At 31.2% G+C, this 22,829-nt stretch overlaps 2 protein-coding genes across 23 annotated transcripts in view; one reads left to right on the top strand and one right to left on the bottom strand.

Annotated features, from left to right (window-relative positions):
• Nucleotides 1-1,458: 1,458 nt before the first annotated feature.
• LOC139500710 (armadillo repeat-containing protein 7-like) lies at nt 1,459-21,696 on the bottom strand. 4 transcript variants are annotated; one of them, XM_071289563.1, is made up of 9 exons: nt 21,619-21,696; nt 6,567-6,675; nt 5,717-5,815; nt 4,798-4,866; nt 3,390-3,456; nt 2,837-2,907; nt 2,163-2,254; nt 1,657-1,735; nt 1,459-1,590 (listed from the first exon to the last, which is right to left on the bottom strand). In XM_071289563.1, the coding sequence occupies exons 2-8, from the start codon at nt 6,673-6,675 to the stop codon at nt 1,658-1,660; spliced, it is 585 nt and encodes a 194-aa protein (XP_071145664.1). In that variant the 5' UTR covers nt 21,619-21,696; the 3' UTR covers nt 1,459-1,590; nt 1,657. The 4 variants fall into 4 exon arrangements, with proteins under 4 accessions (XP_071145664.1, XP_071145640.1, XP_071145657.1 ...); XM_071289539.1 differs by having other exon boundaries at nt 1,519-1,735; XM_071289556.1 differs by lacking the exon at nt 21,619-21,696 and adding an exon at nt 21,567-21,590 and having other exon boundaries at nt 1,519-1,735.
• Nucleotides 21,603-22,829, top strand: part of LOC139500591 (5'-AMP-activated protein kinase catalytic subunit alpha-2-like) — a 38,662-nt gene continuing 37,435 nt past the window's right edge. For all 19 annotated transcript variants that reach the window (XM_071289485.1, XM_071289474.1, XM_071289401.1 and 16 more), the window contains exon 1: nt 21,603-22,008. In XM_071289485.1, coding sequence (XP_071145586.1) covers nt 21,912-22,008 — 97 coding nt within the window. In that variant the 5' untranslated portion in view covers nt 21,603-21,911. The remainder of the gene's footprint in view (nt 22,009-22,829) is intronic.

The raw sequence follows: 22,829 nt of genomic DNA, 5'->3' as shown, positions 1-22,829 counted from the left end.
TCATAAGTATGATTTACTTGTGTCTAATCCATTTTGCTTTAATTCAGCAAATAAAATATGTTTAAACTAAAAGTCATCTATATACAAAGTATGAAGCATTCAGGTCTTCCATCTTCTAAAATATAAAGCTTTTAAGAAGTTAGTTAATGCTGCCCATGCCAGATCCCTATCCATATGTTGAGCTTTCTGCGACTCACAAGATCAACAAAAATACAGCTTTTTAAGTTATGTGCAGCATAAGAATTCATGATATAGTGAAATATGTTTTAGTTGTAGTGTTTTTAGATTATGGTAGTAAATATTAGCAATATATATCAAATAGATTGGTATATGGCTATTTATCTTAATTAAACAGGTTCTGCATTTTTGTAATTGTTATTAGGATACTAAATTGTGTACATGTTTATAGGTTTAGCCCTGTTCTAAAAGCTGCTGAGGGAAGAACATACAGAAATTTGGTATCACAGAATTTAAAAAAAGAACTCTAATTCCTACCTCCTCCCCTGCTTCCACCTGAAAATTAGAATTTCCATTCATTTATGAGTTATAGATGTTAAAAATTAGTTATTTTAACAAACATTGAATCTGCTACCTGAAGTTGAGATTTGACACTGTTATTGTTATTAACCATATGTTGATACCTGTTTTTAACTGTATTATTTTAATACCAAATTTATAAGTAAAGGGAGAACACTCTTATTAATTAGGTTTTCAAAATTTTTGATTTAACAATTGCTGACATTTGTCTTTGTGACCTACCGAATTAGACTATTTACTGTGTTTGTAATAACATGACCGATACAACAGGTGCCATATGTACAGAAGGGTGTGCTAACTATCCAGAGCACCTGGAATCACTCCAAGCTTTTTGTGGGGTTCGTGTTGCTTGGTCTATAGTTTTCTATGTTGTGTCTTGTGTACTATTATTTACAAGTCTGTTTGTCTTTTTTTTTTAGCCATGGTGTAATCTGTTTATTTTCGATCTATGAGTTTGAATGTCCCTCTGGTATATTTCGCCCCTCTCTTACACTTCTTACAAATGATACTTTTATGGATTGAGATTTTACTAAAAGTATTGTATATCAGAAATAGTACTTGGTAGCTATAATTGTAGTGTATGCTGAATTTTTAGGAATAATTTTATATATGAAATTTTAAAATTAACTCACATAAAATCTGGGGCCTGCAACATCACAACTTCTTTTATTTGCCTCCATAAAGGAAATGTTTATTATCTTGATGGTCAGATTTATAAAGGATTGAGAAATTTAAATGAATGTGAAAATTGCAATAAACATCTAAGATTTTGAAGACATTAAAAAATATTTCAATATACATAATTTTATTAGAATAAAAATCATATATTGCACACCAGTTCACTGAAATTTCCCCTTTGTTCAGTCTTCTCTCCACAGAATGTTGTTTTCTGTGCAGCTACATACATGATTCAATCATTGACTGACTTCACAGTATTCAATCGTAATTGCTTTTGGTACTTTAATGCAAAGAACTTTCGTACAAAGGTCAAGTGGTATTTTCTTAAATACTAAATTGTGCTTGTATCTTCAGAGCTTCACTTTTGGTATAAAGGTCAAGTTGATTTTCTTGATTACTGAATTGTGCTTGTATCTTCAGAGCTTAACTTTTGGTATAAAGGTCAAGTTGTATTTTCTTGATAACTGAATTGTGCTTGTATCTTCAGAGCTTCACTTTTTTGTTGTTTGGTACAATAATCCTGTAAATTTCAAGCAGTATAATTTACAATTTACAGATAATTCATTTTCTATAAAATAAAAAGAAAATATAATACTACATTGTGCTGAAATATAGATGTGTTTTAAAAATTTTCAATAATATAATTTGTGTATTTCCTGTTCTACCATTCATTTGCATTCAGTGTGGATCTTGTTAACAAAAGCAGTTTTTTTTTTAAATGTTTATGTTTAACACTTCATATAATAATGTTACAGATGTCAATACAATAAATTAACATATGCGATTTCCTTCGTTACCTTGAACTTCAGTTATTTGAATTGCATAATCTTTTATGAAACCATAAATCTTATTTTGTATTCTTGTCTTTCATTTTTGCTAAGGTCCTTTTTCTATATGCCTTTTTGTTTTTCTTTATTATTAAAAGCTGAATTGAAATGTTAACCAACCTGTAAAAATACCTTAGCTAGATTGCCAATTCTTTTGTTGGAAGCTTGACTAAATCTCAGCATACATTCCACTACGGGTACACTGCATATTTCTATAAATAGACATTTCAAAAATAGAATGAACCATCCAGCCATCAACATGGTTATAAGTATGGTACAATGAGTTATCTTAATTTTTGACTATAACTGATACTGTAAATATTTTAACATTGTATCATGTTTAAACAGAATACTTGTCCTCATGTGTCTCATAAACAGACCTTTTGAGTCTGAAATAAAAATTATCTTGTCTTATCTTATCTTGTCTCATCTTATTTGGTCTCTTGTGGAATGATGTCTCATTGCCAATCACTCTTCATCACCTTAATTTATAAAAAGATTGAGTTCATGAAAGATGATAAAATCAATTTGAGTTGACGAAATGGTTAACTAACTTCTTTCAACATTAGAAATTATTACAATGTCATTTACGATTTCAGTTCAAAATGCAAATTTTAAAAACAATCTTTATTACTAAATGCATGTGCCCTATTGCCCCTGGTGTTTTTTAGTAGAATTAAATACATACATTTATGATATATTAGTCTACAGAAGTTTTTTTAATTTTTGTTTAAAACTATGGGTAGTCAGTTACATCAATATTTTAATGATTAAAAGTACAGTATCCTGATTACCTGTTTTAGAATTAGGTGTAGTTAGATACATCAGTGTTGTAATAGCTGACAATACTGTTTCTTCATTCGAACTATAAAAAAGAAGGTAAATAATTTGAACTGCTAAATTGAAAAGTAAAGTATACAATTTGGGAGTGATAAGGTAATGTCAAAGTGAGCAAATACTAATAATTAAAAGTTTCATTTAAAATGGACTTTCGAAGGGGGAAAAATGCATCATCATTTATAGAAGATCGAGTAAAGAATAACTATTTAGCTCAGATAAGACTCAGAAAAGGAACTTTATAATTTGGTTGAATAAAGAAGGAAATCAATTTTGAGAGTCACTAAGTTGATTAAGACTAGAGTTCCAAATTCTGATCAAATAGTCGAATAAATCTATGATGTTAAAGCATAAATTACTTTATTAAACAAAAAATTGCAAAGCATATGATTTTTGTTATTTATTTGTCTTCCTCTCCTTTTAGAAGAAAATAAACTCATATTCGTAGGATAAATACAATTTGTTTTCAGATTTTTCATTTATTGACTTTAAATATATTAAATTAATTACCTTGATAAGCATTTAATCACCAATTGAACACCATTATTCTTCAGGATATATTCCTTGTTCTCTTTATCTACAATATAGAGCAATAGAGAACTTTTAAAAGTTTGCTTCACCCATATAATTCAAAAACTTAATAAGACAATGAACAAGATGTTATAGCCAATGTCCAATGCTGCTGTGTAAACGAGGAAAAAATTGTGTGTACGGTATAGAATTGTGGAACAGGAGCATTGTTTACATTATAAAGTATATGTATATTTTTTGTTTTGTTTGATCAGACTGCTATTCTAAAGCAGACAGGGGCTGATCTAGCCATTTAAAAAGGGAATTAAACCATATGTCTTCATTCAAAAGCATTGATCATCAAAAAAGGGGGGTCAGAGCATAGACAAGGTGTCACTGTTAAAATACTATAAAAATGAAATGGTCAAAGTCTTATAACTGCTGCATAAATTTTCACATCTTAATGACCACAAAGTATGATAAGGAGAATATGAACACAAATAATCCTATCAAAAATGAAGTTTTCTCTGTCGAAGGCTCTCTGTAAATTGATTTGCTTCACACCAGCTGATGGATAGATGGAGACCATAGTCATACCGCCTATGGGACAACCTGGCAGTGAGGGACAAAAAGACATTGAAAAGAGAATTCTCTTAATACCTCAAAACATTCATGTTAAAAATTGATTAGAGAAATAAAGATGAAGATGAATTTAGTGTTTGTTTTTTGGTCAGATGTTATCGGTGATATGCATGTGCCTGAATTGCATGTGATATCGACTAAAGCAATTTCCTATCCCTTTACTAAATATCATCTGACAGAGATCACTACAAAAATCAAATCAAGGGTAGAGCTTCTTTTAATTGTTAAAAACATATTTGTAAATTTCATATATTTTGCAATACTGTTTTTAAAAATAGATATGTTTGTTATTTAAGGTGGTACCTAACACTACAGGGAGATAACTCTGTAAAATCAGCAGAACGTCTTAATGACGTAGTGTTCATAAGGTAATATTAAGCTTCTCAATGATCAAAATAAGTATTTGTCAAACTGCTATATAACCAGTGTAATTTTTCTGATAAAACGGTTGGTTCAAATTTTTTGAAATTTTTATATTTATGTCAAAGGGTCAAAGTACATACTTTGTCAAAATTTTAAGAAAATTAAACGAGCCAAAATAATTTTAGTTAAAGTGTTAGGTACCACCTTAATTTTAAGACAAAATATTAGAAATCAATAAAAGTCATCCAAAATAATACTTATTTCACAAATTTGTTATTTAAAAACTGAATGTTTCTGCTGAGTTAATCAAGATTGGTGCTCAAATCTAAGGGTACCCTAATATTCAAGGTTGGAGGAAGGCAAACACTGAAATAGAATGAGGTGATCCCTGCTTCATAATTACCTAAACAGCAATTACATATACCTCCCACCGCAAATTCTACCAGTTGGTCATCTGTTTCCTCAATAGCATCTACAACATAAACAATAATACATTAACACCTGCACTTAATCTTCATACAACTAAAGTCACAAAAAGTCAACATATTCCTATAGATAATGTTTTGCCTCATCTCTGTGATTCTCATATAAAAAATATATATATATATATTGAATTCATTTCATTTATTTTCTGGTGCTTACAAACATGTTTAACTCTGTCACATTATTCATGTGTATCTCCAATGTCAGAAACTTGTAGTTCAGTGCGTTTATGTCTGATATATTTGATTTTTCTTAAATTATTTTGTTATAAATTAGGCCGTTAGTTTTTTCATTGAACTCTTTCACATTTTTCATGTTGGGGCTTTAAAAAACACCAACAGAGTTTTAATGTGTGTATTGCTATGCGTTTCTTTATTCTACATTGGCTAGAGGTAGAAGGGGAGGGTTGAGATCTCACAAAACATGTTTAATCCTGCCACATTGTTGCCATATTTCTCATATTTGGTGTACTTTCAAATTTCACTATATTTCACATATAATTTTTTTGTTGTACATATAAAATGATATGATATATATTTGGTGTACATACAAAATTTTACCGTATTTTACATATAATTTTTTGTTGTACATATAAAATTACATGATATATATTTGATGTCCATACAAAATTCTACCGTATTTTAAATATTTTTATTTGATGTACATACAAATGTCACTATATATATTTATTTGGTGTACTTACAAAATGTCACCATATTTTCCATATTAGGTGTAAATTTTGGACATATAAAACTTCATCGTATTCATGAGGTGGATGACAATGAATTTGAATCAAAGGGATGTATGAAAACCAGTGTTGCATTTGTACTAAAACTTACCTAGAAAGAGATCAAGGACATTCAATGTTCTGAAGTAATCATAGTTTACTGGGTCATATGCAAAGTTGGCCAGGTTTGCTAACACTTGCTGCTTTGATTCTTAAAAGAAAAAATCATTCTAAAGGACTATAACTCAAAGTGAAAATAATTTAGGGATTATGCAAATTATCAAAGTTTGCTATGTTGTGAGACTATGTGTTATATAGAGCTTTTCTATTTTTGTAATGACACATTCTTTAACTTTTGAAGTCTGTATATTGATCTCTAGATATCTTTTTGGTATATTGAGTTGATGATTTACTGATGTATACTTTAACTTTACATCTCATTTTATTATCAGGATTTCCAAAGGAAAATATTGGTTATTAATTTGGTGATTTATGGTTGTTACGCCATTATTTTATGTTTACGAAAAAAAAAATAATCGCTCGCCTTAACTTTTCAAGCTTCGCCTCAAAAATTTGTAAATTAAATATTTTTTTATTAAAATTTTCAAATCGCTCGCTCGCCCCAAATTTTGGAGTCCAAAAATCCGTAGAACAAGAAATAAAATTGGTGTGGCCTAAATATCTGTTTTGATTGTATTGTAATTTGTATGTGAGGGCCTCAGGGAAGATTAGTTTATTGTAACTAACTGAGTTTACCCTCTTTAAATAAAGAATTTATTATTGTGTAGGCATGTACATGATGTATAGTCACTTAAATTTCCTTTAATTTGGTATATAGTTATCTCAATAGCCAAGATATCACATCTTTTATTCATAATTGTTTGGGATAAAAGCCTGCTAGAGATGAATTATAAATCTTAAAAATGTATAACCTAAAGTGAACTTATATAAGTTAATCCTACCAAGGCTATTTGTGTCTTGATATTCTGTGACAAGCGACTGTAAATAACTAAGTCTTCCAATACCATAAGGTCCTGTTCTTTTGTCTAACTGCTCCTTGGTACTAAACATCTGTAGATATATATACATGCTAACGGCCTAGCCAAAATCAGATGTGCATTTAATATTGGGTCTATGTTATAGGCTTGTAAAGACAAGAAGATAAACTTTACATAAGTAATAAATGTAGGGTTTCACAATGAATATCAAATATCATGTATAGGTGTTACCGTTTTGAAAAAAAACCACTAAAATACACGCTGAAAATGGGCAAAATTACACGTTATGTTGTTTCATTTAAAATTTACCTGTTTTTATCAATTGATAGTTAATAAGTGAACTTAATTTGAACTACATTATTGGTTCACTGTTATAGACAATTTATTCTTCTTTCTTTTACTGGTTGTTGCAACAAAAAATCTTCAGTGGTTACAAAGTTATGATAAAAAGTTGAATACTATGCGCTTGTTATGAAATTTTGTACTTTTGTTTTTAGCTTGCTCAGTGTAGTGATAAAAGAGAAAAATAAATCAAATTTATGCTATTATGTGTTTTGTTTTCTCTTCTAGTATATACATTATCAAAAACTACCTCATTTATCAAAATTGCAGTACCCTAGCTGGAGATATATGCCATTAAAGTTGGATATACAAATAAAGTGAAAAAATGTCTTGTCCGTAGACATGCTTTCCCTAGTAAACTGGAAGCATAATTACATTAATGTTGCATTGCTAAGTTCCTGTTCTTTTGTAAATGTCTTTTTATAAATATTGCTTGGTTTTATGGGTCTTAATTAGTCCTATGTGTTGTTACTATACTATATATAAAAATATTAATTTTCGCGAACCATTTAGGTCACGGAAATTCCAAAATATGGCATCAGTAAGGAGAGTTGTGCAAATAATGTGAATACACAGAACCCCCATCCAAATTATCTTTAGCTAAAAGTATTCATCATTTTCTATTTTATATGTACTAACAACATTCCATTTTTCTATAATTTCGATTAAAATATTCCAAAATCTGAGTTAAAAAAAGTCAAATGCCCAAAATAAACATTGTCTGATTGGTTGAAGTACTGTGGCGTCAATGATAAGCATAGCAAGCCTCGATGTAAAGCACACGCTTCACATGAATAAGGAGAGTTTTACAAATAATGTGAATACACAGATCCTCCATCCTATTTATATTTTGCTGAAAATGTTGCAATGTTCATCATTTCTGTTTTGATTCTGCTAACAACATTCCATTTTTTCTTTAATTCCGATTTATATATGTGGAACCGGGTCCTACTAAAATGCGCCCGGGAGCGCCCGGGTGAAGAAAAAGCGCCCGGGGAAAAGAAAAAGCGCCCGGGGAAGAAAAAATAGCGCCCGGGGAAAAGAAAAAGCGCCCGGGGAAAAGAAAGAGAGCCCGGGGAAGAAAATTAGCGCCCGGGGAAATTATATAGATATTTTATTGGCATGAGACAACTTTGTGTCCGGCGATGAAATAAGTTATGCACATTGATTTTTTTTTAATTTTAGACAAGTAATTTGTAAATTAAGATAATAGATATTTTTAATAAAACACAAAAACAAGTATAAATGTTTCAATTTTAACAATAATATATGAAAAGGCCTACTATTTCGAAAGACAGATAGTAATGGATCACAGTTTATGCTGAAGATTTATAAAATGTAAGACATCAAAGACATGTTTTTCAAAAACGATACCAAAATGAAAAATGTAATAAAAAAAATTTCACAGAAAAGTATTAATCTAATCAAAATTAAAGAGTAACACATAATAAATCAGCAAATAAAGCGGTACTATAAAGTAAAATCACAAAAATACTGAACTCAGAGGAAAATCAATTCGGAAAGTCCATAATCACATGGCAAAATCAAATAACAAAACGCATAAAAAACGAATGGATAAGAACTGTCATATTCCTGACTTGGTACAGGCATTTTCAAATGTTGAAAATGGTGGATTGAACCTGGTTTTATAGCTAGCTAAACCTCTCACTTGTATGACAGTCGCATCAAATTCCATTATATAGTCACCGATGCGTGAACAAAACAAATAGACATAATAGGTAAAAATGTCAAAAATAGGGGTACAGCAGTCAACATTGTGTTATACATGTACCGTAGTTAAAATAAGGGGGTAAAAAGCAGGAGTTTTGTTTAAATTTAAAACTAAGCATTAAAATCCTGATAAGCATTGCCATTAAAACAGTTGTAGTTTTATAAAAAGATATCATATATCCTAATCAGCATCTGCACAAAAAAAGGTGTTCACCATGCAGTTGCTAAAATATTAGACCTCAGGCATTGATTATTTTTTTTAAAGTAACAAAATATACGTTTTGATCGAGGACAATATCGTTCATGATTCTTCTATATACTCTCATTTATATTTATTTACTTATTTATATACAATTTTGAAATCTAAAATGCAAAAGTGCAAGAACCGGCACTTTAGATGTTGCATTGTACATATCCCAATTTATCGATTAAGGACAAAACAAGCAATGATTTTTTTTATGGAAAAAATTTATTGTTATATAATATTATTATTTTATTCTCCCGGGCGCTAATTTTCCTTCCCCGGGCGCTTTTTCTTTTCCCCGGGCGCTTTTTCTTTTCCCGGGCGCTCTCGGGCGCTCCCGGGCGCTTTTTAGTAGGACCGGTGGAACCCGCATAAAAATAGATGGCCTCAATGATTTAAACGCAACGCAAAAAATTCCGTTGACCCTGAATTCAACGGATCGATAATAGCATCATCACCATCAACAAATTATTTACCGTTATCTTTGTGAAATTTCAGTTATATAGTTCTTTAATTAGAGAAATTTTGGTAAGTATTACTTATTAATGTTAAGGTTCTACTGATGTGCTCCTCTAGACCTTTTTGACGGTCCGTTTTATCCCATTTATCTCAATATTATCTCCGATGACAGTAATGTCAACCCGACCTATTCGTGTCAAAAGTGAAAATCGCATCGATTTATTGAAGTAATTTCTTCTTAAACTGTGCATGCATTATTTCTGTATTATATGATAACCAATCACATTCACGTTGCATGTTTGCATGAAAATGGTCATGTATTAGTGAATTGTAAGGGCGATGCAACTTGAGGTCAGTGCGCGATCACGTGACATTATTATTTGTAAACAAATTTAAAACATGCTCCCCGCGTAACACGTGTCTGAATTATCCTTTCAAAGTGTTATGAATCTTTCAATCACTATTTTATGAAATATTTCTAGGTTTGCATATCAGTAGTCAAAGTGAATTAAACGTAGTTCTTAGTTGTGTTTTTTTTATATAGAATTAGAAGGTAAATCTACATAAGGGGGTCTCATTGGGGGGGGGGGGGGGGGGGGGGGGGGTGTTCTGATCCCAGATCCCACTTACTGTTTTGTCAGATTCCCATATCCCGCTTACACTATGTACATGAGCAATTTTCATTTTTTTGTCATTTCCGGGGTCCTGCAGAACCCCATTTCCCGTTTTCATGACACAATAATTTGACTTTCACGTTTCACGCTTGCGAAAAATTGTCAATATTGGTCACGCTTAGACCCAATGAGAACCACACACTAGTCAGTATTTAACTTCACCCAAAAAGATGACTCAACTTCCCTCTATATTTAAAACCTGCATACTAATTTAAATAGCATTTGCTCCCCTTGAACACTATTTGGCCCCTTCCGTGTCATTTCCCTTTAAATTTGCTGAAAAGTCATACTTTAAGTCCATTTACAGTAACGGCTAATATTTGATTTTACCATCTTAATTTCAATTTTCATATTGAACACATTTGACCATTCAATATGAGTTCCCATGTATTTTTGTCATATATGAAGGAGGTTTTAGGTCATGTTTTCCTAAACACCTTATTGCTATTTGTCTGTCTGGATTGTTAAAACCACAAAATCAAATATTGATGAATATGCAAGTTTTCAACAATCCCGGAACATTAACAAAGATGTGTGTGAGAGGGTGAAAATTACCCTTCTGATGTACTGATATTTTTAGCACCCCAAGTGAGAATCTAACTCAGGACTTTCAGCACTGTAGCCATCGGTCTTAACCACAAGATCACGAACTCACATTTGATGAACTAATTTCTTCTATATTAACTGTACGTGCATAAATTCTGTATTATTTGATAACCAATCACATTCACGTTGCATGTTTGCATGATAATGGGTTCTGTATGAGTGAACTGTAGTGTATTGCAAAATTAATGCAAATTGTGACGTCAGTGCGCCTTCACGTGACATAATTATTTGTAACCAAACCGGCTTCTCATGTAATGTAACGGTTTATTTCGTCCTCTGTGATATTTTATCCTGAGGATAATTTGTCCTGGTAATTTTTTTCCAGGCATGGTATTTCATTTCACAGGTTGATTTTTCCCAGAGGAGTGAAAATCTATCAGATTTCTGTGTTATGCGGATAGTATGTACGGGTATATATTTGCCGTATTATATTTCACAGAACCGTGTGAAAAAGAGTCCCATTAACTACTATGTAAGTTACTCTCAATCAATATATACCTGACTATAATTATAAAATGTTTACAAAGGTAAGCAACTGTCTAGGGCCAGGTAAGGGAGGGGAAAAATTAGTATTAGTACTATTTCGCAGAACGATAAACAGATGCATAGACAGACCAAGGGGGTGGGGGAAATTTAGCTTATGACATATATGTAAGAAATCATTGAAGCTTGATGGGAGTGGGCAACCCTCTGGTCCCTCAGAGCCCCCACACCTTTTTGAAAAGTTCTGGATCTGCCACTGAGATTTGCAGGTTTTCTTAGAAAAGATACCTTAAAATATCACAAACTGTGTGCTTTCCAGACCATAGTTTACATTTTTTTTCATATTTTGCCGTGTCAAAATGACCTAAATTTAAAGGACAGTATATAGACCCAAAAATGGTATATCACATTCTACACATCAAGATTTTAGCAGGAAAGACTGCCATTGGAGTTTTTAACCATTGTGACTTTTTAATTTGATCTACTCCACTAATTAAAGTCGTTGAAGTAGAATATTTAATGTAGGTTTGTCCACATTTTGGTATATATTAATACATGTTTAGAAATAATGTTGAGCCTGTTCCTAGATGCCTGTTATAGACTTCAATATTTATTGTTTATTGAAAATAAATGGAATCAATTCTTTCAGAAAAGTTTAATTCTATGGAAATGTATCCCCCCTTTTATAAGTTGAAAAGGCTACATAGAGGTCAATATACAGTCTCCAACAGAAAACCAAAAAAGGAAAAATAAAGTGAATTTTGGAGAATTATTAAATGTACATGCATTTGAAATATTTAAGATATATTGTTTCAATTTTTTTAGTTCTAGGTTCCACATAACTACCATTTTAGAAAACGATTTCAATGCTAAGTCTATTAGAGGGATATTTGATTTTCATTGGTTGTAAATATGGAATCTTATTCAGTGGCAAAGGAAATAGACACTGACAAGTCTTAGATAACATTTTATATAGTTTTGAATTTTTCTTCGTCAGTTGACTAAAATTAGATGGAGGTGTGTTCTAATTTCCAACAGAGGAGCAATCAACCTATATCAATATGTGCATGAAGCAAATTGATAGTTGCTAGATACTGAATGATTATATCCACAATAAAGGTTTAACCTGTGCATATATACTTAAAACAAGATAAAAAAAGTCATGTCTTTTTCAGGACTTCTGAATCCAATCATGTAGTATGGAATGTTATTGAGATATGGTTTGGGTGGATGGATGGTCATGAAGGACCTGTAGTACAAAGTATATCACTGGATTTAGCTCTTTGTCTAAGTGTATTATTAAAGTACTTTGCTTTGAGCTCAGTTCATTGTTATGCAATTCATTCTTTGTGAAATTAAGATTTGACAGACAACTCTAATGGACAAGGATTTGTCAAAGTAGTATCATCTCTATGTACAATGTAAGTATTCAGGAGATAAAAGCATTCTATTTTGATTTGAACCATACATTTTATAAAAAAAAGTGGGAACAAATTTACCGGACAATGCTACTCCCACTACTAGCAATATGATGCTAGGTTGTTTTAATACATCTGTATTGCCTGCTGATGACTTGGCCCTGAGTGTAAACGGTCCTTCAATTAGGAGGGAAAAAAATTATAAGGCCTATCCAGTCTAAGGGAGCTACCATTTGATTTTTATGGGGGGAGCTAGGATGAAATTTGAAAAAAAAGGCAGGACAGGATTTTGAGTAAAAAAAAAAGGCAGGATGAGTAACTTGGCAAAAAAAAAAGGCAGGATGACAATTGTTGTAAAAAAGTCAGGATAAGCTAAGAAAAAAAGAGGCAGGACCGAATAGACTGAAAAATAAAAAGGCAGGACAGAGATTACAACTAAAAAAAAAAGGCAGGACAAAATTTTTCATCCTAGCCCCCCCCCCCCCCCCCCCCCATAAAAATCAAATGGTAGCTCCCTAGTCGATTTCTAAAACTATACTTCATTGCACATGTTCAACATTTTTATACAACCACAAAAAATTTGGGGTCGTAAATTGGTATCCTGTCCGAAAGATGGTTTCTGGATAATAACTTTATTATAAGTCAACAGAAATCAACAAAATTATAACACAACGTTTATAACCACAAAAGGAAGCTTGGGATTGATTTTGGGGGTTATGGTCCCTAAGGTTTAGGAATAAGGGGTACAAAGGTGCCCAAAACAAGCTTTAATCTAGTGTCGGTTTAAAAAGTTGTGTATAAGTATTTCAATTGTTCTGAAATTGTACCACAATGTTTAATACCATAAGTAGAAGGTTCGGATATATTGTGTGGGTTATGGGACAAACAGTCTAATAATTACAGACCAAAACCAAACATTTTTGTAAATTCAAGACCCTTAATTGGAGTTTGTCCAGAATGGTTCTTGAATTACCTAATACCAATGCTTTATGAAATCTTCTTTGAAAATTGGAGTTATCTTTCTTTGTTCAGTCAACTTAAATCAATTATACAATATACAATGCAATATTCACTTTATTACCAACTGATAAATTAAAGCAGTCATTAATAACCATTCAGTGATTGCAAGCACTTTCTAGGGTATGCCCTTTTACAAATGGAAAAATTATACATTTTTTTAGTTTCTGATCTCTTAACTGAAGTTTGTCTCCTCTAAATGTTTCTCATTTCAGAAATTAAAAAGAAAATTTCTTTAGATATTTTTGTTTGAAAGGATTAATATTCAGCAGCATAGTGAATTGCTCCTAACACAAAAGCAAAACAAATATTTAAGTTCATTAGACCACATTCATTCTGTGTCAGAAACCTAAGCTGTGTCATCTATTTAATCACAATTCAAACTCAGAGCTGTTTCCAGCTTGAATGTTGTGTCAATACAAATATTTAAGTTCATTAGACCACATTCATTCTGTGTCAGAAACCTAAGCTGTGTCATCTATTTAATCACAATTCAAACTCAGAGCTGTTTCCAGCTTGAATGTTGTGTCAATACTAGCCCCAACTGTTCAGGCTTCGACCTCTGCAGTCGTATAAAGCTGGGCTCTGCGGAGCATCTGGTCCATTCATTTGTTTATTTTTCAATTTGTGTGAATTAACATAGTTACAGTAAATGCTAATTACTGCACTTTCATACCACAACAAATATTGTATTGGTACATGTATCACTCAAATGTGTATCCATATAACAAAAAAAATGAAAAGGAATAATTTTGCATTACCTTTTGAATACTATGACTTTTTAGATATGTAGACATATTAAGACTCATTAGTAGATGTTGATAATATTGGCTTAAAATGCTTGAAATTCTATCAGATTACTTTAGGAGCAGTTATGAGTTTTGAAATTAGAAAGATCATATCATATGCAACAAGTGTAGTAAGTTTCAAGTTGATTGGAATTCAGCTTCATCAAAAACTACTTTGACCAAAAACTTTAACCTGAAACTCCCACTTCCATTTTCTATGTTCAATGGACCGTGAAATTGGGGTCAAAAGTCTAATTTGGCTTTAAAATTAGAAAGATCATATCATAATGAACATGTGTACTAAGTTTCGAGTTGATTGGACTTCAGCTTTATCAAAAACTACCTTGACCAAAAACTTTAACCTAAAGCGGGACAAACGAACGAACGGACCCACAGACCAGAAAACATAATGCCTATCTACTATTGTAGGTGGGGGCATAAAAAATTTAATAAATAACACTCATAATGCTCAGATTGGTTGTCATCGTGCAACTTAGTTAATAACACCATATAGAAAAAACATAGAACTCATTTTGTCATAAGACACTGTCAAACATCCATACATACTATCCACACTCATCTGTGTCCACACTTGTTTAAACTTAGAAATATCTTATTTTTAAGGAGGCTCGAGGGTATAAAAATTTCAGAAAAAAATAAACATTTGTTTTTCACTACAAATTTTATTTATTACCTTTTGTAGTTGTTACTTTATCATATGGTACAAAAATCAATCAAAACAATCAATTCGTGTTGGCCCCAGATGACATTTAAAATGTATACATCATTCAAAAAGTTCCAAATTATCTCCCTTTGGTGGAAAAATGCCTTTTTTTGGCTTTAAAATTGAAATATCTTTTTTAACTCATCGGTGACATATATTTTTTAATATAATTTCCATATAAGCTGTACTTAAACTAAGTTATTGTAAAATTTGAGCGATTTCTGTAATAAATTTCTTTTTTTATTTCGATATTACCTATATTTCTCCTATTACTTCAACCACCTTTACAAAAATGTATGCTTCTTTCGAAGGCAGATTGTGAGAGCAAATGAACGGTGACCCCACTTTTTTATTTTATTTTTCTATTAACTATAAGATAAAGTTCATTTATAGAAAAATATAGAGAAATCCTATATAAATGATTTAGACCCGCGAACCCCCTTAATAAATAAATGGTAATTTAAGTGTTCTCAATTTTTGTAAAATTACTTTACAGGATTTTAAAAAGTGTCAGATTATCAGTCATAAAAAGCATACCTTATTTTACTTCAATATTGTTTATTCCAGTTGATGCATACCTTAAAAGATTAACTAAATCAAATGGAGAAAAAGTATTTCTCTCTCTCTAACTTTATCTTTTGCATTTCAGTATTAACAGCAGATGAGGAAGTGTCTACGGACAAGACACTTGTACATAAAAAGTATTAAATTCAATTATTTGTCTGCTATGGAACTTAAATCTTATTTATAAGTGATGAAAGTTATCTATTTAAATTAAAACTCAGTATTTTCAACATGAATATAGTCACAATTAATTCTAACAGATTTTTTTTTTAACTGAAATTGTCTTGTCCGTAGACATTACCACAATATATTTGTATCCAATTTCCTTGATTTCAGCCTAATTTGATAGGTAAAATGTATGTTGTTTTTTTAAGAGAACACATTCAACTATGTCAAAATTGAGTTTTAATAATAGTTTGATTGTTTTAAGCAGTCAGATATATGGATTTCAGTTAAAAGAATGTGTCTTCAGTTTGGCTTAATCAATAAATTATTGAGATATGTAAAGAATTATGGGTACATTTTTATATTTTCCAAAATTTAAAGAACACAGCTTAAAATTTAATTAGTAACTTTTAATCTTAACTTTAACAATCATCTTTGAAAGCATTTAATTGAATATCAATAAAATGTCTTGTCCGTAGAGATTATCAAAATGTATTTGTTTCCATTTTCCTCGAAGTTAAGCATCATTTGATAGATACATGTAAACCTGATAAAATGTATGTTTTTTTCAAGAGAACAATTTCAGCTATATCAAAATTAGGTTTTAATAATGCATTTCATTAAATATGAATACAATGTCTTGTCCGTAGACAAAACATATAAATTGTATTGCTAAGTTTGATTGTTTATTGTAAGAATATGCATCAAGTTATTTTAATGTTCTATACACCAAAAGAAAGGTTTTTTTTGGAAGTTTTGTTATTTATAGATAATTTTAGATACAGTTTTATCAGATAAGATTAATGATAAAAAAAAGCTACTGTTGTTTGAAATAAATGTGAGTTTAACATGTTCTTGTCATTTTTTTTTCAATTAAAATGTTTGATATTCAATAATTCTAAACATATTTTGTTGTCTTTGTCATTGACCAAAAATCTGACACTGATGACCATGTCTTGAAGCCAACCATTATAGAAAATTTTACAGTTTTTAAACACCATTTATTTAATAAAAATATTAAATATTTCTTCCAAAAACTGCATGTAATTATATAAATGTGTTAGCCTAACGATAGCAATTTTTCATAATTTAAACCATTTTTGAACCAAAATATCAAAAGAGTTTTTCCCTGAGGTGATACTCATTTTTGACTTAATGTGAAACACAAAATGCACATCTGATCTTGGCTAGGCCGTTTACTTAATTAAAGTCTTTGGTTTATATGATCATGATCATTCAGTGTCATAGTGAAAATAAGTTACGCTAAAATCTTGTAGACAATTAAGATGATGAATAAAACTTATACATGTACATGTATAAAATATTTCTTTAAATGGGGTACCTTGGCAGGGTATATGCATTAAATATGTACAAAATGAACAATGCACACAAATTTTAAAATGAAATCACTGGATAAGCCATCCTCATATTTTCCATACTTCTTTTTATCAAATACATTTCTTTTATAATCTATCTTAATTCCATGTATTATAATTCATGTATTTGTAGGTGTTATATGACTGTTATGGTGTAAAGAATTTTGGACACGTAGTATGTTTTAGACCTGACTTAGATTTATTTGATGTAATATTTGTTTTACTCAATGCATTTTAAAATACTTTAAAGCATATTTTCAGCATTTTATTGAAAAATCTTATGCGAATCAAGTATGCAAAAAAATTTCATTGAGGAAAGGGGTAAAATGAAAAGGCAGGACAGAGACAATAACTCAAAATAAATAAATAAATGCAGGACAAGAATTTTCATCCTATCCCATGAAGAAAATGGAAGATTAAACCTGGTTGTAAGGCTAGTCAAGCCTCTCACTTGTACATGTAGTATGTTTTGACCAATATCATACATGTAACACAGTTGATGTGAAACTAATCTTACTTCTTGTACTTTGACCCTCTGATGAATTATAAAAAAATACCTAGGGTACATCTGTGTGAAAGAACAAAAGAACATAAGCATGATAAAGGTTCTAGTGCAGTATAATTACATTATTACATAAGCATTTTGACAAAGGAATTGTACTGGAAAACACACATATTTTTGTTGTTTATTATTTGAATGGATTGATAAGGATGATGATCATGGATTTATTAATACTGACTAAATGGAAATTTGGGATGGTAAAATGTTAGTGTAATCAGGATTTCCTGAGAAAATTCTCAAACTGAATATTGAATGTAGAATAGACACACAAATTAAAATCCTTAAGTGAAATTGTACATTATTTTAGTTTAATAAATGTTTAAGTAGATTTAAACCTTAAACAATCAAATTTTCTAGTAATAATAATCTTTCAGTTCTTGGGTCAGTATTCAGTTTTTTATTTGCATGTGAAATTGTGTTACAAGCATCCTAATATCAATATGAACTTTGCTTCGCTTCGTACAACATGTTAACATGGATAAGCTGCATTTTTTTATGTACTTAAATTCTCAAGGTAACAGTCCTCAGAAAGATATGTAACCCAGTACTTTGACACATTATTCCAACTACAAACCAACCAGTTCTTGCTCTTACTTCTAATTGAAGCATGCATAGCAGAGAAGCAGTAAATATCATTTTTATAAAGTCTCTGGTTAGACATTATTAAGCTGGGGTTCAAACACACACACATCATTCTGAACTCGAGGAGAACAGACAACCACTGTGACAATAGAATAGATGCTGTAACTTTCTTGAATTAAAGCAAAAGGGGAGTCCCTTAAACGGACAAATCATGTGACATTGTGTCTGAACATACTGAAAAGTAATAACCTATGGGAGCTGATGATAAGTACAAATAATTATGATGTCTTAATTGGAAGGCTAATATTTTTTTGCTTTGACTCCTTTCTATGACGCAGGAGGCAATAAAAGCAAAAAAATAAAATAGACTTTCAATATAAAAAAGAAGATGTGGTATGATTGCCAATTAGACAACTCTCCACAAGAGCCCAACACAGAAATTAACAACTACAGGTCACCTAACGGCCTTCAACTATGAGCAAAGCCCATACCGCATAGTCAGCTATAAAATGCCCCGAAATTACAATGTAAAATAATTCAAACAATAAAAATAACAGCCTAATTTATGTAAAAATTGAACAAAAAACAAATATGCAAAACATGGTTGCAACACATTTCAAGACTTCATAAACTTTTAAACTAAAAGTAGTCCAAATAATTATAACGTCTTGCAAGGCTTTTTAAAGGAAGGCGTCCAAGAAAAAAATAAAATAGAATTGCAAGATGTCATTATTATTTGGAGTAGACTAGAAGCTGATCTGACAGATCTATAGCAGATAGCACATGCCTGATAGTGATAGTGAAACTCTGTGATATGGGGACATAGTCCCCTATTTCAGTAGAAAATTAAAAAAAAAAAAAAAAAAAAAAAAAAATCGCAAATTTTTCATTGCACAAAGAACTCAAAATCGTTCAAAATTTTTGTTGTCGCGTTTTTGAAGGAGTAGGGGCATTAAGGCCTGGTTTTGGCCCAAGAAAATAAAATTTTTGATAACTTTTTCAAATTGGCACATAATCTTTAGAATTGCATAGGGTCAAGAAACATAAATGAAAAACATTAAGATTCTTATGTGATGACGTCACAATTACGTCATAATATGTACTGTTTTCACAAAAATGATGAAAATTCAGAATTTATGCAGTTTTTCATCTTTATTTCTGTTGTGGAAACATTGTGCGCAGCCAAGAAACAACAAAATAATTTAACTGAAGCTTTATTACTATTGACAAAATCTCACCAAATATAAAGTTGTTTCTTGGGTGCGCACATACTTTTCCAATCGAAAATATACTTAAAAATTTGATGAAAAACAAGGAAAATCACAAAATTTTACAAAATATGCAAATTAAGGCATGACTTGTTGCCATGATAACTTGTTCAATGTCCAAAACTATTTTGTTTTTCTGAATTCCTTCTACCTGAGATACTTTTCAGTAATTTAAAAATATGTATGATAACTTTTAAATTTGCAGTAAATTTTGGGCCAAATAAGGGCCTTATTGCCCCTACTCCTTTGCGGATCTGCGCAGAAATCTACTTCCGTTTCTGGTCTTGTTTGCATGAGACTTTGAATAAAATGTATATTTATCAGTCTAAGAAAGGAACTCAATACTAATTCATTTCTAAAAATTGTTTTTTTATAAAAAAGAACGTTATCTGATGACAGCGTTTCTTTGTTTACATTGAATATGACATCATAACTTAAATAACATCACAACTAAAATCCCTAACAACAGAACCAAAATCGGAAACGTTGCAGTATTTCTGTTTCTCTTTTTAACATGTTTGATTTAAAAAACATGAATACAGACTTCGTCCCCATTTACAGGTAATGCTAGTCAAAATAATTATGATGTCTGGCAAGGCTATTTTAACGTCATAATTAATATGAGGCAGGCATTACCTGTGAATGGGGACGAAGTTTGTTTAAATTAATTTTTTTGTAACTTAAATATTTGTTACAAAAAGAAACGGAAATACCGTAACGTTTCCGATTTTGGTTCTGTTGTTAGGGATTTTACTTGTGACGTTATTTAAGTTATGACGTCATGTTCAATGTAAACAAAGAAATGCAATGCATCAGGTAACGTTTATTCATACCAATTTGAAAGACAAAGAATGATTAAAAATGAAATATTGGTATTGTGTTCATTGAGTTCCTATATTTTACTAGACTAATCAAAGTCTCACGACAACAAGACCGGAAAAAGGAAGTAGAGTTATGTGTTCTGCGCAAATCCGGAAATTAAAAAACGCGACAAAAAAAAATTGAACGATTTTGAGTTCATTAGTACAATGAAAAATTCGGGAAATTTTCCCGATTTTTTTTTTCTTTTTTTTTTCTATTGAATTTTCTACTGTAATAGTGGACTTCGTCCTCGTGTTACATGACGTCTGGCAATGCTATTTAAATTTTTTTCTGGGACGCCTTCATACGTCTAGCAAGGCTATTTTAATTTTTTTCTGGGACGCCTTCCTAGCCTTGCCAGACGTCATAATTATTTGGATTAAGGTAAAATTAATTATTATCACTTCTTATTTAGATAATTTTAGATTTTAAAATTGCCTATTGCGTATAGTATAAATTGATATTTGTGTATATAATATTCCAGTGGATGGAACCATTATTTGTGTGATATGTACCGATTATCAGGTTATCTGCATGTTGATATCGTAAAATATCAGCTGCGAGACATAATATGAAGCTTTTTGTCGAGTGAGCGTAGCCTTCATATAATGTCAAGCAGCTGATATTTTACAATATAAATATGCAGATAATCTGATAATCGATTTATCGGGCTATATTTGCGTGTTTCGGAAGTGTTTTCTTTGTTTCACCAGCACACAAAAGATGACTTGATAAGTTCGGGTCAAAGTTATTAATGTCGGTTCAAACATTATGACGTCGCTGATATGTCCGGGTCAAAGTTATTAAGGCCGAGTCAACGTATTTGACGTCACAAAGACATGATACGGAATAATATTATGAGCTGAACAGAGTGATATTGACAGTGGGACGACCGATAATTATATATATATTCGTGGTGGTGGATGTCACTCCAGCTATAATTGGAGGTGTGCCTTGACTGGCAGTGGCAGAATTTATTATACAGATTACAGAATGCCTGCCTCATAACAAATAATGAAAATAAGGAGATGTGGTATCCACTATTTCAATAACCGAATTCAATAAAGCTTTTGTAAAAAATTTAACCAACAGTTTGTTACAATGTAAAAGATTTTGTTGAAATTTGCCTTTTTCAGATGAATATAGTCTTACTTTTACTTTCTATTTAACCGGAAATAAACATTGGAAATCTGAGTTTACGTAAAGTCCAGAGACTTCCGAAAGTTTTACAAATCACGTGACATATTGTTGACAAACTGAAAGGACCCAACAAGACGAGCCTTACAAGACTGATAGGAAATTAAATCGAGCTGATAATGAAACGTTGGATGTTGATCTTATGAACAGATATATAAGAATTCCTCTACAACTTAAGTAGCACCATCTGCAAGTAAACACTTCAGTCGACGGAGGAAACAGTCAAACAGCTTCACACAAAAACTGCAATGGCGGAGAAAAGTCCAGCCACTGCTGGTCAGGTGAAGATTGGCCACTACATTCTTGGTGAAACACTAGGAACTGGGACATTTGGAAAGGTCAAAAGTATGTGTTTTTGTTTATTACAGACATTGCCATAAAAAAAGGTCAACCAATGTTATAAATATGGCATACAGAAGGTGAAGGTCATTGACATAATTTGTATACACAGAATTCCTATTAAAAATAACTGGAACCTTGTCTAAATGATAATTAACCTACGAGTTATTCTTAGTTTGTTTCACATCTTTTAAAAAGTTGATATTTGTGAAAGCCATTAGTGCGTTTTGGGGCATCCTCACTTCTTCCCTAATATGAGGCAGGAATTACCTGTGAATGGGGACTAAGTCTATGATTTTTTTTTTATTGAAAAAATTATGCAAAAAAGAAATTCATTGAGGAAAGGCTTAATGTGAAATATGAAAAGGTACATGTAGGACAGAGATTATAATAACTAGAAATAAATAAATAAAAGCAGGACAAGAATTTTTCCACCTACGTGACCTAGCTCCTCCCCCTCCCCCCTAAAAATCAAATGGTAGCTCCCTTACCTGAAGATAAAGCACAAATTTAAAAAAGCCTTTCAACATGTTCAAGATGTCATAATGGTTTGGACTTAACTGCAGCTGTGTCTGACAGTCACTTAACTTCAACTTCATTACTCAGCCAAATCCTTACTGGTCATCTAACACACCTTATGGCTATTTAGTCTGGTCTGGAAAAAAACCAGTCATTTAGACAAATTCCTGTAAGTGTCAAGTGTTTCAAAAACAAAGGAACCTAAGTCCTTTATTTAATGGCAAATTCAAAAGCTTAACCACATCAAACAAATAGAACATAACTGTTACATTCTGGACTTGGTAAAGCCATTTCCATATGTACATGAA

The sequence above is a fragment of the Mytilus edulis genome, chromosome 1 (genome assembly GCF_963676685.1).
Source record: "Mytilus edulis chromosome 1, xbMytEdul2.2, whole genome shotgun sequence".
Taxonomy (NCBI): Eukaryota; Metazoa; Mollusca; class Bivalvia; order Mytilida; family Mytilidae; genus Mytilus; species Mytilus edulis.
Note: the sequence above shows the minus strand (reverse complement) of the source record. Positions and strands in the feature narration are given on the sequence as shown.

Excerpts from the sequence above, each read along its gene's own strand:
- LOC139500710 (XM_071289563.1), bottom strand. The coding sequence starts at position 6,675 with ATGTTTAGTACCAAGGAGCAGTTAGACAAAAGAACAGGACCTTATGGT. Across the intron at positions 4,867-5,716 it reads TGTCCTTGATCTCTTTCTAG|ATGCTATTGAGGAAACAGAT; the intron begins GTAAGTTTTAGT and ends TTTATGTTGTAG. Across the intron at positions 1,736-2,162 it reads TAGCTAAGGTATTTTTACAG|GATTATTGTACCAAACAACA; the intron begins GTTGGTTAACAT and ends TGAAATTTACAG.